The sequence below is a fragment of the Eurytemora carolleeae genome, unplaced genomic scaffold (assembly GCF_000591075.1).
Source record: "Eurytemora carolleeae unplaced genomic scaffold, Eaff_2.0 scaffold750, whole genome shotgun sequence".
NCBI classification, from domain to species: Eukaryota; Metazoa; Arthropoda; class Copepoda; order Calanoida; family Temoridae; genus Eurytemora; species Eurytemora carolleeae.
In genome coordinates, this window is record NW_019396639.1 from 156,651 (window position 1) to 172,277 (window position 15,627).

General features: G+C 32.5%; 1 protein-coding gene and 1 long non-coding RNA gene across 2 annotated transcripts; both read left to right on the forward strand.

Annotated features, from left to right (window-relative positions):
• The first annotated feature begins 3,614 nt into the window (after positions 1 to 3,614).
• Positions 3,615 to 4,143, forward strand: LOC111706728 (uncharacterized). Its single transcript, XR_002766295.1, has 2 exons — positions 3,615 to 3,727; positions 3,996 to 4,143. It is a non-coding gene; the product is annotated as an uncharacterized LOC111706728 (long non-coding RNA).
• A 724-nt stretch (positions 4,144 to 4,867) lies between these two features.
• Positions 4,868 to 14,857, forward strand: LOC111706726 (uncharacterized; the record flags this gene model as incomplete). The annotated part of the gene is given in 11 exon segments (XM_023479655.1): positions 4,868 to 4,969; positions 5,481 to 5,951; positions 6,290 to 6,373; positions 7,548 to 7,586; positions 8,367 to 8,423; positions 9,783 to 10,765; positions 10,857 to 10,921; positions 11,138 to 11,192; positions 12,065 to 12,164; positions 13,213 to 13,324; positions 14,808 to 14,857. Coding segments are annotated over 11 exon segments (2,118 nt in total), but the record flags the coding sequence as incomplete, so codon positions are not given.
• Between the last annotated feature and the right edge of the window lie 770 nt (positions 14,858 to 15,627).

The following is a 15,627-nucleotide window of genomic DNA, read 5'->3' on the forward strand; positions in this document are numbered from 1 at the left end:
CACATTGTAATATAATTTTTAAAAAGAGAGTTTAGTAGTCTATTTTTAATTATTCTCAGAGATTTAATTCTTTTTAAATCAAGAGGCAGGTTAGGTTAGGTTAGTTGAGGCAGGTTATTCCAAATCTTAAGAAAAGAGCTTGATGGTAAATACTGAAAATACTGACTGAGAATGTCTAATTGATAGTTAAGATATCCGTCTTAGTTTTAAAGCCACTTTAAACCCCCCCCCCCTCATAAACTTTACCATAACCCTAAACGACATCAGGCTTCAATTATATTAGGCTAAGAAACCCCTCATGGAAAATTTCTAACTTTAGTTTTTTTTAGTGAATTATACCTTTAATCAAATCAAACTTTTTCAGCTTACATGTAATACTATTTCTGACAATTTTTATTTAGATGACTTAATTTTTCCACCAAAAGAAAAGCCTCCACTGCTTCTAGAGCTAAAACCATGGGTTAAACGTCCTTCGCCGACGTTTCCAAGTAATTTATGAAATTTTTTTTCTCATGGTTTCTTTACTACAGCTTAATGTTTAAGCCAAAAAAAAATCTGAAAAAAAAGCAAAAAGGGCGTTTTATATGCAGAAAACAAAATAGAGATATCAAGGATTAAATATTTAAGGGTTTAGAGTAAGGCAGATACACAGATATACTGATAGTCAGACAGATACACAGAAATATAAACAGACAGAGAAAGACTGATTGAGTGATTTGAAAGAGGAACTAAACTAAAACGGATTAAGAGAATAGAATGAGAAACTAAACTAGAACGGATTGAGTAAATCAAAAGAGAAACTAGACTAGACCGGATTGAGTAAATTGAAAGAGAAACTAAACTAGAATGGATTGAGTGAATTGAAAGAGAAACTAGACTAGAGCTGATTGAGTGAATTGAAAGAGAAACTAAACTAGAGCGAATTGAGAGGAAAGAAGGATAAACTAAACTAGAACTGATTGAGAGAATAGAATGAGAAACTAAACTAGAACGGATTGAGGGAATTGAAAGAGAAGCTAAACTAGAACAGATTGAGAGAATAGAAGGAGAAACTAAACTAGAACGGATTGAGACTATAGAAGGAGAAACTAAACTAGAACGGATTGAGAGAATAGAAGGAGAAACTAAACTAGAACGGATTGAGGGAATTGAAAGAGAAACTAAACTAGAACGGATTGAGAGGATAGAAGGAGAAAGAAACTAAACTAAAACGGATTGAGTGATTTGAAAGAGAGAACGGATTGAGAGAATAGAATGAGAACTAAAATAGAACGGATTGAGAGAATAGAAGGAGAAACTAAAATAGAACGGATTGAGAGAATAGAAGGAGAAACTAAAATAGAACGGATTGAGAGAATAGAAGGAGAAACTAAACTAGAACGGATTAAGAGAATAGAAGTAGAAACTGGACTAGAACAGATGGAGTGATTTGAAAGAGAAACTAGACTAGAACTGATTGATAGAATAAAAGGCGAAACCAGACTAGAATGGATTGAGAGAATAGAAGGAGAAACTAAACTAGAATGGTTTGAGAGAATAGAAGGAGAAACTAAACCAGAACGGATTGAGAGGATGAAAGGAGAAACTAAACTAGAACGGATTGAGAGAATAGAAGGAGAAACTAAACTAGAACGGATTGAGAGGATAAAAGAAGAAACCAGACTATAGAACAGATTGAGTACAGAAGGAAATACACACGTATCAGGCGTTGATAAATTTTTTTTTAAAATAGAGACACATAAAGAACTCATTAGACTTAACCATATTCTAACTTCACATCTTCTCTACCTAAAAAGACCTGGGGGTGGGGGCACGTCCTTGGGTTCCCCACTATTTGTTTTTAGCAATACAAATCTATATTTTTCATTTTCATTTTTCAACAATTGTCAAAAATTGCAAATTTCCATTTCTCCAGATATTTATTACATATCATTAAGTTATTTATCAACAAATATGGAAAAACAAGAATTGCATTAAATATGACAAATAACGCGTTTTTCTTGACCCAGCAAATTTAAATATTTGCAAAGAAAAACTGAAAATGTGCAAAGTTGAAAATGGGTTTAAACAGAGAAAAGAGAGTTTTAGGTCTGAGTTGGTAGTCTATGGGTTGAAATTATCTTAGACAATTATTTTTTCAGACATTGATTTTATTCATTACATGTCCTAATAACATGTATTTGACAGCTTGAGACAAAAATATGACTCTTATAGCTGCCATAGCTAGGTTGGAAAACATTTAACTTTTAAGGAACTGTCGCCGTAATTTTATGTGACCTTCCTTATTCTTTACTCGTAAAACCTTTCATATCTTTCCTCCAAACCTTATCGTTATTTTTTTCTCTAAACCCTTTCTCATCTTTACATTGAACCTTTCTTTGTCTAAGATCTTATTCTTTTGAACTAGATGTTTTGTTTGTTTCAAATCTTAAACGGTTTAATAGATTAAGATACTTATCAAGTTACTAAAGGATAAGTATCGGGTTAGAGTCAAGGATAACGAAAGGTTTAGAGTAAAAGATAAGGAAAGTTTTAGAGTTAAGGATGGGTATGCACAAATGACGCAATGTACTTCCTTTTAGGCTTTTCAAAGAGCAAAAAAATGTTAGAATCCAATGACTGGAGGTGGTTCTAAATATAAATTAAGGCATTCAGAATGTATGTCTGAAGAGTTGTGTTGTGTCTGAAAAAAACGTTAGGGGGAGCCCCCCACCCCATCGTAGAAATATGGTTAAAAATAAGAAATATAATAGTTAGACTTTAAATCATCAAGAAATATTTTTCATCCCCCACATAAACCTTTTCCAGACATTGATTCCATTCATTGCAGGGATGTCCTAATAAGATGCATTTGGCTTACTTCAGTAAAAAGATGACTCATACCTTTGGTTGGAAAGCATATAAGTTTAAAGGTTAAAAAGTCAAAATATGTATCTACCAATTATGTCTTTATTTCTATCATATGTTCCTGTAATACAAAATTGGTAATATCTGCTAAATATTGTCCAAACCCTGATAGAATTAGTAAAATGCTTGAATCAAATGTAAAAATATTATTATCAGGGATTAATACAAACAACTTGATTCAAATTGTAATGCACCTATATGTTCTTTCAATCCAGAAGTAACTGTAAAAATATTCAGAAGGGAGTAGAAAGGGGGGGGGGGAATTAATGTACAGGGTGTATCTGAAAAGTGTTCAGGCTTTTCTAAAAAGTGCTCTTATTTAGTTCAAACCGCTTAAACGGGGTTCGTCGATGAAACATATTATCTTCAGAAGTAATATTTACAATTGTGCGTAGTCTCTTTTCCAATTTTTTGCAATTACAAATTTATGATTTTTTTGCGTTTAAATCAACTGTATAATATAAATTGTGCATTTTCAACGTGGTAAAATATATGTAACAGTGTAACACCCCCCCCCCCCCAGGGAGATGACCATCTTTAACGGATCATGAACGTTCACATTAGACTGAAGGTTCGAGCATTGTAATACAAATTTTCATTTTTTAAGTTTAAGATGTAAAAGTATGAACGTTTTAATGTATAAAAACAGCCTTCCCCAAACCTGGTTGATTAAAAAGTAAATATTGAATCGTTTAAAAGTTCAGTTAATTAATAATTATTTAATAAGTAATTATAACAAGGGGTCTCTTGGACTGGAAAGATAGTACATGTTACCAGCTCTAAGGATGATGCAGAGAAACAACTTTGTGTTTTAACTAAGGTAACAATTTAGAGGTCTCTTAAAAATACGTATTTTCCATATGTATGACATACGTATTTTCGTAACCATTTTGTTGGTAGATGTATACATATTTTATAAACGTAAATATATGTATTATGTATATGCTTACAAATATAAATTATATGTACGTAAAATGCATATTTTTAGGGTTGTTTGTTTGAATGTTTAGAAATTTTTAGTTTTAGTGATAGCAAAGGTTAAGTGGTAGCGACTTTAAGAGATAACACGTCGAGCTGAACTTGTTCAGGAGGAATCTGATATCAAAGAGATAACGGAGGAGCTGTCCTCAGAGATAACTGAGCCGTTGGTTCCTGAAGCAGAGGACCGAACCAAGGCTTTCATTGATTTACAGCAGGTTAAGAAATATATTTAATTTAGGGGGGGGGGGCCGGTTGCACAAAACTTATTACTCTCGGGAAAATTTAAAGTGTTTAAACATAACGCAGAATTGCTGTATAACTGTAGGCTCAAATGTTTGTTTTGACCACTGAAATGAAGTCTTTTCACAATTTACCTGTAGCTTGATGTATTGCATGCTACTTTTGTTTTGAATAATGCCAATATTTTATAAAATGCGCACACGTGGGAATTTGAGTTTTTTTGCGCAAAGCTGTTCAAAGATTACATGTTTGAAAGCATATTAAAGCAAATTCAAGGTCATTTCATGATTTCATGAAGTCAAAATTGCCAAAGTGCGAAAAAAGAAATTTTTTCACCAATAAACGCATTTTTGATCGGATTTTTATAAAACTTTATTTTCTTCTTATAATTTGAGTTCACATGCAAGAAATCAATGTTCTACGACAATTCTAAGTTATGCCTAAACACACTGTTTAAATTTTCTGGAGAGACGTGTTTTGTGCCCCCCCCCCCCTTTTTTTAATCCTTTTTTATTCTCTTTTGCTACTTCCCCAAATTTTACTACTCAAGCCAACATGTATATTTGAAAGACTAAATGCTGTTGTAGTTAAATTGACTAAGGGATTCACTTTTTAAAGATAATTTGGCTGTATCTCACTATTGATTGAACACACTTGTCTATTATTTTCAAACAAATGAATGAAAAAATGTTCATTCGAACTAAAATTACAAATTTACCATTAGCAGATTTAACTTAATATGCACGAGATGGTAACTGTTCCTGGTACAAAGGACGTTTCTGATGAGTATCCTGTGAGTACTGTTAATGCCAGATCTAATGTGTTCTTTGATTTAAACCAGGTTAGTTTAAGATTTACTTAAATCTTTTATCTTCTTTTATTTATATATACTATGTCTACATGTTTGTAAAAAATCTGGGAAATTATTTTTTAGTTTGAATAATTAAACAAAGAATTTGATCACATTTAGAGCAACTAATAGCAGTGTTGAAATAGTTGAAGTAGAGCCTAGTAATAATAGATTTTTCTTAAAATTAAATTAACGAATGTATTTTTTCTTCTTTTTTTTATTCCACTCCCAAACTTGGGTACTGAAAAGAAATAATCTAAAATGTTTAAATTCTTTTGTAAAATAATCAAGGGATTAGGTTTTTGAAAACTATTTGGTGCCAAATATTCTTTCACTTGCTGTAGTATCAAAGCAGTGGCTAAACTTTGGCTTTATTTGTACTTCTTGAAATACTTTTATTAATTATTGACATTCTTAAATGAGTGGTTATTATTGAGCAAGTAAGTGCTTATTATTAAATACTGAAGTTAATTTTAATAAACTAAATAGAAAAATATTTCAGAGAGTAGAAACCTACGAGGAATATACTGCTAAGTTTTCTCTTAATGATGTATCTGGCAGTGCTAGTCCTTTAAAGAATTCTTATCTGTGTACTGGTCTCAAGGAATTATCTCATCCTTATGCTGCCAGGAATTCATCTCAGAATTCCTCTCTTGTTATAACAAGCAGTTCTGATCCTGGCAAAGAGAATAAGTGTCCTGCTTCTAATTATAAAAAGAAACTGGATAAAATTCCTGCTTCTTATACCAAAGTGAAACCAGATAAGTTGCTTGCCCCTGAAACCATGGACCAACCGGATAAGTTCCCTCCTCCTCATACCAAAGGGAAAGCAAAGAAGTTTCCTTCATCTAATAACAATACTGCTCCTGATATGCACGAGATGGTAACTGTTCCTGGTACAAAGGACGTTTCTGATGAGTATCCTGTGAGTACTGTTAATGCCAGATCTAATGTGTTCTTTGATTCAAACCAGGTTAGTTTAAGATTTACTTAAATCTTTTATCTTCTTTTATTTATATATACTTTGTCTACATGTTTGGGTTTTTGTTTGTTTGTATCCAATTTATGTCAAAATGGCTGAACAAATTGGGCCCGAATTTTTTGTGTGACCTCATATGACGCTTGGGTAGGCTTTGAAAAATGTCTGCCAAAGATTTTTTGTTTTCATAAAAGTTTAACAAATTTTAAAAATCCAGGAATTATTTTAGTTTTAATAATTTAAAAAAGAGAATATGATCACATACAGAGCAACTAATAGAAGTTGAAATAGTGAAATTAGAGCCTAGTAAAAATAACTTTACATTTTTTTAGATTATAGCAAATTTTACCGAGGATGAACGGGAAACTTTGTCTATAACCTCGGAAACTGAATCTCTAGACTTGATTCAAGATCAGGTAAACAAACAGAGTTCATTTTTTTAATTCAACATCGGGTTTGCAAATGGGAAAAATATGTTTTTAGAGAAACCACAATTGAAAATGAATAGTTTGTAACGCAATAGATGAGACATTTTTCTGATCCTTTATCAGACAAAAGCCTGTATTTCTTAAAAGAAAATATAAGAAAATAACAAAGTTTATCCTACTACTTAAAGATGTCTGTTAGGATCCAAATAATTTAACTTGAAGGGAGTGTTTGCAAAAATGAAAGAGGGTATAGGCTGACGTAGAATTGAATTCATGACAATCGCTACTATTTTACTTTTACATGTTGCGTCTATATAGAGAAATGCTTTGATTTTCCCAAGAGAAATCACTAGCGGCCAAATAATTGTCGTAAAAAGAACATTCTACAGGGTGTCCCACGAAACACGACACTAGCAAGACGACTTTGAGCCTTAAAATGACTTTTTTGTTTACAAGTTTAATTAATTATAGAGTTTGTAACCATTAAAAGACCGTACTTCTAGCATTTCCAAAATGTGGTCTGCTATTTTTTGATAATTTTTTGTTTGGTCTAATAAATTGAAATTTGAACAAATTCTTTATCTCTGGAAGCACAAAAATGGCAGACCACGTTTTGGAAATGGCAGATTCGGGTTATTTGGTGTTCATTAACTTATGAATTTTACTTTTCAAAATCAGTTTACGAAAAAATGCCGCAAGTAATTTTAAAGATACAAGACGACCTTCAAGTGTCTTTCTAGTTGTTATGTGTCGTGGGACACCCTGTATGTTAAAGAATATCCTTATTAATTAACTTTATATAAATGCATAGAATTGAATTCGATAATTATAGCTTGTAATTTTTAGATAACTAATTTAAAATTTAATCAATATTTTACAATCCGAGTGGAATAATTATCTTTAATTTGATCAGTTGATATTTTCTTGTTTGATCGTCCAAAAAAGTGATCAAAAGCAAATATACTTTAAAATTTGGCATTTTTTATGAAACATTTAGTAGTATAGGATAGTTTATGATAATGAGCTATGTTAGAATTTTTGTAAAAGACAAATTATCACTTCATTTAAAATTTTGTAATTTATGCTGAAAGTGTTTGGTAAAATATGTCTCAAGATATGAAATTTAGAATAAAAATGTTAAATGACACTTCTCTTATTTCAGGATTATCTTGAGAACCATGAAAGTATAGATGTAAACCAGGTAAAATTTAACTTGTTAAAACATGACTTTTTTGATGAAACTTGCTTACTTTTACTTACTTTCTAAAACCAATCAATTGAAATTCATGATGATTTTTATGTTTATATCGTAAGGAATCTGAATTTTATGCCTTCCATTTTTAGCTTTCTTTTTTCTTTCTCTCTCTCTCACCTTCTTCAAGTTATTTTTGTTCTACTTCTTTCTCTATTATCTTCTTCCTCCGTCTTTATTTTTTCCCCACTCTTCCTCCTTATTTCATCTTCCCCTTCTTCCTTTTTCATATTCTTCTTACTTTCTTCTCTTCCTTGCTCTTCTGATGGGAAATAAACATAGTTGTCTTAATTCAAATTGTACATAGCTGGTACATAGCTATTATCAAAATATACTAAGTGATATCTGTTTGTTATAACTCATCAGCAGTCATGTTTTCATATTTTTTTCCATGCTTTTTACCTGAAACTATTTATTTCTCCTAAAATTCAAAAAAATTTCGCAATTAAGCCAATAAAACCATAAAAATATATACCTTCTGAGGAAAAATATTTACTAAGGAGGGTGGGGTGGGGGGGTGAATGATTCAATTGAAATTATGCACTGCTAGTTCTTTAGCTCAGTTCAAAATGTTAAGTCAGAGTGGGTTTTGGGTTCTTCGTTTTGTTTGAAGGCTAGTATTAACCCAGGATTAAAAGAGGTTGAGTGCAGTGGGCCTCCATTGTGCTAAATGAGTAAATGGTCAAAGAAGATTTTTATTTGAACTTTTTTTGAAACTCGCATTTCTAGTTGATCGACGAATTTGATGTTGACGAATGGAAGAAAATTACATCAGATATCAGGAAGGTAAGAATTCTGGGTTTACAATATTGCCAAGAGTCCCCACAATCGATTATTTCGTTTTCATTATTATATGGAATTTCTTATCTTCTTTGTATTTATTTGCAGATTTTTCAAATTCTCCAAATGTCTTTTCAATTCTAGAAAATCTGCAGAAAATCTTTGAATAATAAGAAACCATAATAATGAGAATAATTGGAACAAGATTACTTATTTTCGATGATAAGATTAATTATTTTCGATGATAGGATTAATTTTTATTTCCTCAACATGTTCCTATACTTGACGTCTGTAAACCTTTTGTAAAACTTTTTAATAATTAAAAAACTGATTCTGAAAAGGTATCAACCCCCTTAGTAGGAGTTTTGAACATTGAATTTGCGCTCAAACTCAGGATTTACAGATCTTTAAAAAGTTTAATATGTCTCAAATGAATCCGAAAGAAGTTTTCCATTACACTGCATACTCAGTTCAACTACCTTACATAGCCAGTCATTCCCTTTAAAGTTAAATACCGCTTTCGCAGCTGAATGATGATTGATTGATGGATTAATTTGGAAAATGGAGTGTAGGAAGAAAGCATCATCAATGGAGGGCTACCGGAGACCTCTTCCCACCGGAGACCCCTACCGCCACCTTACCGGAGACCCCGGCATTTTCAACGGAGACCCAAAAGTTTTCGTCGGAGACCCCAAATAAAATAGTTAAAAATTTTGAAAATTTAAAATGCTCTTGATTGTATAAAATTTATTTTATCATTTACTTTCACATTTGGATATAGTTTTATGCATTTTATTGATAAACAGAGCAAAGATTACAATTGTTGATTTCTTTGTAAATGCATAAAATAATATCCAAATTTAAAGGTTATGATAAAATGAATTTATACTGGGTTTTATGTCATAAAAAGCAATTTACATTTTCAAAAATGAATTTATTATTTGGGATCTCCGCTGAAAACTTTGGGGTCTCCGTTGACAATGTCGGGGTCTCCGGTATGGTACCGGCTGGAGTCTCCGTTGGGACGGGTCTCCGGTACCACTGTGCTGCTTTCTTCCTACACTCGGAAAATGCTGGATTTTAAGATTTTATCCATGGGTTTAGATTTTAACTCGTTGATTTTGGCAAGTTAAATATTTAAACCCAGAGTTAAAATTCAGGTTTTAAATTAACTTAAAATTTAAGTCGGAACTTTTCATTCTTTAGTTTTAGACTCTAAAAGACAAAGTTTGTGAATTTTTTAAAGATTTGAGGATTTTTTTTCATAAATTTTATTACTTTCATAGATCAAGGAGTTTAAGTTTCATCATGAGTTTATATTTCAGGAGTTTGTCATGGCAATTTGTTCATGTATAAATTTTTCAGGATGCTGTTAAAAAGTACACTTACGACTGTCCTTACTGTAAAAAACCCTTCCAACAACTGAAACGGCACTTAAAAGCTAAGCATTCGGATGAAGTTGAAGTACAGGAAATGCTGAAAGGAACGAGTAAAGAGAAAAATTCTAAGTATAAGGCCATTATGTATAAAGAACAACTCAGAAAAAATATAGAAAAAGGAGTTCCTAAGGAGGGTATTAGATCTGACTGTAATGCAGATCAAATTGTAAGCTGTAAGGGATGCTGGAAGACGATGAAATCAAGTAGTTACACGCAGCATCTAAAAATATGTTTTTTTAAAGAAACTATTCAAAGCTCTAAAGCTCATACCTTTGCTCATATACAGAAGCTGAGCCCAACCCTCAGCACCCTATTCGGATGCATGTTGGATGATGAGATTGGTAAAGCTCTGAAAAAAGATCCCCTAATTATCAAGTATGCAGAAAAGAAAATCAAGGAAAAGGTAGATACTAGTGTGAGGTCCTGGCAAACAAAACTAAAGTCGTATTTGAGACTAATGGGTAGATTTCTCAACGAGGCCCAAAAAGAGGATCCAAAGTCAACAATGACCTTTCTTTTGTCTGGTACTCCAAAGTTTGATAGCTTGATACAGTATGCTGTCAGAGCAGCAGGTGGAAACGAGGAACAGATGAACACTGAGGCTGCCACAATACCTGGAAGAATTGGTAATCAGCTGAAAAACCTCTTAGATTTCCTAGAAGAATTAGCGCTTGATGAACCAAAGAGTTTAAATAGATCGGAAAAAATAAAAGACATCAAAGAACTTCGCAGGTTATTCGAGCTGAAGTGGAACAATGAGGTAACTGTAAAAGGAGCACAAATCTTGCAGCATAAAAATCGGACTAAGTCAAAGGCCCTTCCATCTCTAGAGGAAATTATGGAGCTATCGAGGTACCTCGTCAAGGAGCTAGCCACTGCTGTTAAGATTCAGAAAGAAAATCCTTCAAGGTATATCTCACATTTTCTCACAGCTTACTTTCTCATTTCTCTTTACCGTACATTTGTTTGTTTGCTAACCCTTTCACTACTTTTAATTTAGGTCTAACATCAGGAGGTTGATAGATGCAGCATTTGGTCGTATTAAGTGTTTCAATCGGCGGAGAGGTAATTTTTATTTACACAGGGTCTACAATTTACATATGACCCTATATAGGCTGGGGGGTCTAGATCCATGCATTGTCTACCTGAGGGTCCCCCCCCTTGAAAAAAATCTTTTACAAGAGTTTTAACAAATGTAGCCCAAATAGTCGGTTATTAAAAAAAATAATAGTTTGGGTACTATTTGTATTAGTATTATTTAACTTAATATTTTTTCTTCAGGCGGGGAACTTAGCGATCTAACAGTGCAAGACTACCTAGATGGGCTCCAAGTCAGGTAATTTATTTTTAGCAAGCTTTCATGTTTTAACCAAGGAGTATTGAATATTTGGTAGAAAGAATCGAACCGGCCCGCCCCACCATATGATTATGCATGCTTTGCGGACAGCACTCCATTTGAATAATAAATATTTCTCTGATGTACAAATACCTCGTACATATATTTAGAATAGGTTATTGCATTCAATGAACAGTGAAAAAAGTAGTCTGAATAACGCCTAACAAACACATTTTTTGTGATACAAAAATACTGGTAACATGCCCCCCTCCCTTTAGATCTAAACCCAGTCATTTATACTTACTGCCTGAGTTCTCTGGCACACAGTCTCAAAAATTATGTGTTCCTTCAACAAACCAAATCTTGGTTCTGACCCTTTCATAATTTTTAGCTTTTCGTAAAGCCTATGACATAAGGAAAAAAAATGCTTATTTTCATGAAATTACAACCCGTCATAGAAATTTGCATATTTTTAGTTTGAACAGAAATTTTTGCATATTTTAAATCAAGGACTTTTCAAAAATGTCTTTTTTATCCTTTTTTAATAAAAACTTTATTTTGCAAAAAAAAATATTTTTGCTAATTTCTTTTGCCGATTCTTTAAGTTGAGCAGAAAAACATTCCAATGATATATTATTTGTCATATTTGGACACTCAATATGAGATCTAAGGGGGGGGGGGGTAGGACTCAAATTTACCACCCTGCAGTGAATCCTAGTTTTCAAGTATCCCAGCAGGGATAGGGTTAAGTTGGAAACTACCTATCACTCCTCCCCCCATGTAAACGAAAATACTTAGAAGTCGCCAACTTCTCTGTAAACAACGAAGTTATTAAAAAAAAAATCTTAAATGTTTGTATTTATTTTATTTAGCATTAAGTCCGACGATGTGATGTTTGAAGCTCTATCAGAGAAACAAAAGAAGTATGCTTCATCTATGGCCTGCATTGTTGTTAATGGAAAGGGAAATCATGTAAGTTTTATTTACTAAATTGAAGGGAACGTAGATAAACTATAAACCCAGTTTTCAATTTAAACTTGAGTACAGTGATAAGGATCCTTTTCATTTTAATACGAATTTGGGTTCATGTCCTGGATTCACCATGAAAAAGTATATCTGAATCCAATATATGCTTCAATACTTATAATATTATGCCTTCTATATATATATTTTGCTTGTCTGTTTTTCTGTCCGTTTGTATCCAATAAACGTCAAAACGGCTGAACCGATCGGGTCCAAATCTTTTGTGGGACCTCGCGTCATTCCAGGGTTTTTCTTCAGGGGCCATTAGTTCCAAAAACTATTCACTGGGCCCATTTTAAATCAAAATTATAATAGGAGTTCTTTTATATTTATCTCTTGACCGTTTTCAAGGCAATTTTATGATTTCCATTTTTCGAACATATCCTGAATTTGACACATTGTTGCGTTTTCGAGACAAAACCCACTTCCCCATTTTTGAGTATAATCCACAATTCAAAACAAAACTCACTTTTATAACTTACAAAATAAATCACTGAAAACAAAAATTATCTTATGAAGATTGAATTAACTTCTAAAATATTTCTAGAATCTTAACTTTCCACTTTTTATCTGTTAAATTAGAGAATATTGAATGATTTATTTTCAAGCATTTTAAACAAACAGTTTCCCACATTTCTAGTTAAATCTATATTGTAAGAATAAATGTTCACAATCAAAAAAAAGCCTAGTAATATAAAATTGTAATTTTATTCTTGGTGGAAGCCTATACCCTTATACAAAAACTGCATCTTTTGAGCAAAATACTACAGCGCCTACTGAAGAGTATATTATTGTTTATAATTTCTTTGGCTTTAATTTGAAGTTATTTAGGGAAAAAGTAAGAAAAAAATCACTAGTGTTATTCTTTTACCTTGATAGTTTTGCTATCACTAATAGCAACATGAATTATAATATTATATTTGGATATTTATTTAACCTAAGATGACATTTTTTCTCTTAAGAAATTTTTTACCTTTTTCTCATGACTTTATGTTAGGACAACTTTGTGCTTCTTAAACCGGATATGCAAGAAGCACTACAAGTCATTTTGTCCAGCAAAGCCTCGTGTGGTGTATCAGACGGAAATCCATATCTATTTCCTATTCCAGGTTAAAAACCTTTATCATTTGTTCCATTTATAATTTCGTTATAAGTTATTTCAACTATTTTGTTTGACTCTATTTTTGAAATCCCTTTTTAGTCTTCTTCTGAAATTTAAAGTGCCCTTCCATTTAAAGAGGTGCTAAACCAATTCACAACGAAATACTTGTAGCCAAAATCTGGTTAGTAATGTGCAAGAGAAATTTGATGTTTCAGTTTTTTTTTTAATTCTGATAATTTCTTAATTGTTTCTGAAGCACGAAATATGCAAATCCCATTTGTATAGAAACCGGGCCCTAATTGAATTATCAGATTTTCAAAAACAAAAACGAGGATATTCAATTTATACATGCTTGAAAAAGTTTCTTGAAACTATATAGCCTTAAGATTAGGACATTGCACTCAATCCATGTAGGGTCACTTGAAATTAAAGTTTGTATTGAAATCACGGTTATGGTTTGAATTCACTTTGACTTGTATTTATTCTTTATAAATTAATGTTTTTCCCCAGTTCATCAAGGAGTTTGGAAATGCCAGAAATGAGTGGAAAATGCAAATCAAACCCAACTAAAACCAATAATTTGATATACACCCTGAAAATTACCCAAAAAATGAGGAAACAGGCCCAAAAAAGAGGAAACCTATCAACAAACTGAGAATTTGAAACTTTTTTTGAAAACCGGAAACGGACCCAAAAAAAGAGGAAACGGACCCCAAAAAAGTGGAAACCGATCAACAAACTGAGAATTTACAACTTTTTCTGAAAATCGGAAACGGACCCAAAAAAAGAGGAAACGGACCCAAAGAAAAGAGGAAACCGATCAACAAACTGAGAATTTACAACTTTTTCTGAAAATTGGAAACGGACCCAAAAAAAGAGGAAACGGACCCAAAAAAAGAGGAAACCGGTCAACAAACTGAGAACTTACAACTTTTTCTGAAAATCGGAAACGGACCCAAAAAAAGAGGAAACGGACCCAAAAAAAAGGGGAAACCGATCAACAAACTGAGAGTTTAAAACTTTTTCTGAAAACCGGAAACTGACCCAAAAAAAAGAGGAAACGGACCCAAAAAAACGGGAAACGAATCAAATGTAAATATAGCGGAAACCGACCCAAAATATTCGGAAATCCCTCTACACTTTTTAGTTTTTGAGGGATTTCCGATAATTCTTGAAAAAAGAAGGAAACGGACCCAAACTCACTTTTGGGTCCGTTTCCGTGTTGAGGCGTTTCCGTGTAGAGGCGTTTCCATAGCACCCCAAAATCATGTTTTCACCTCTCCTCCCTCTCCCCCCCTATGCGTGGTTTATTTCTGTACACCCCTAAACTCTAGCAGAAATCATAGCCTGAGATATAAAAGGTCAATAGAAAATCTGAATTTGTTGCAATGGCTCCGTTTCATGGACCCAGATAAAATTGAAAACCCTTAGAATGGTAGAAAGAAATTCCGGGTTTTGAGTAGGCAGTAAGTCATAATTATTCTATTAAGGTCTCCTGACGGCAATTAATGGCTCTAATACGATGACTAAACATTTTCAGGTAAGAAGCTTAAATTTATAAAACTACTACAAATATGACATTTTTATTTTTATTTGTTAATATTTGGGTTATCTGAGTGTGTGGCAATTTGTATTACATCAGAAAAGGGCTATAGCCGTTCTAAAATTAAAAAAATCCGTTAAAATTTAGACAAGTAAAAAATTTAATCATAGTGCTTAGAATCTTTTCATTATTTATGTATCCCATGTATCCTATGTTTGTTCTGTAAAGAAAAGATATCCAAATCAACCTCACAGTTTCTTAAATAGTATTGCTTATTTCTTTTATTAAATATTTTAATATTTATGTCAGGGTTCCTTCCAGGTTTTTTGTGGCAGGTCAGGATAAAAGCAAAAGTGGCAGAATTTACACAAAGCCCGCGAAAACTTCGAAGAAGTTTTCAGCGGCAGGGGGTTGCAAGGGGGCAAAGCTCATTCATAATTTTTGTGGCAGATTTCATGCATAAAGATTATGTTTGTGGCAGATTTAAAGCTCATTCATAATTTTTGTGGCAGATTTCATGCATTAAGGTTATGTTTTTTGCAGATTTAAAGCTCATTCATAATTTTTGTGGCAGATATCATGCATTAAGATTATGTTTTTTTGGCAGATTTAAAGCTCATTCATAATTTTTTGTGGCAGATTTTTTGCATTACGTTTATGTTTGTGGCAAATTTAAAGCTCCTTCATTATTTTTGTGGCAGATTTTTTTCATTACGTTTATGTTTGTGGCAGATTTAAAGCTCATTCATTATTTTTGTGGCAGATTT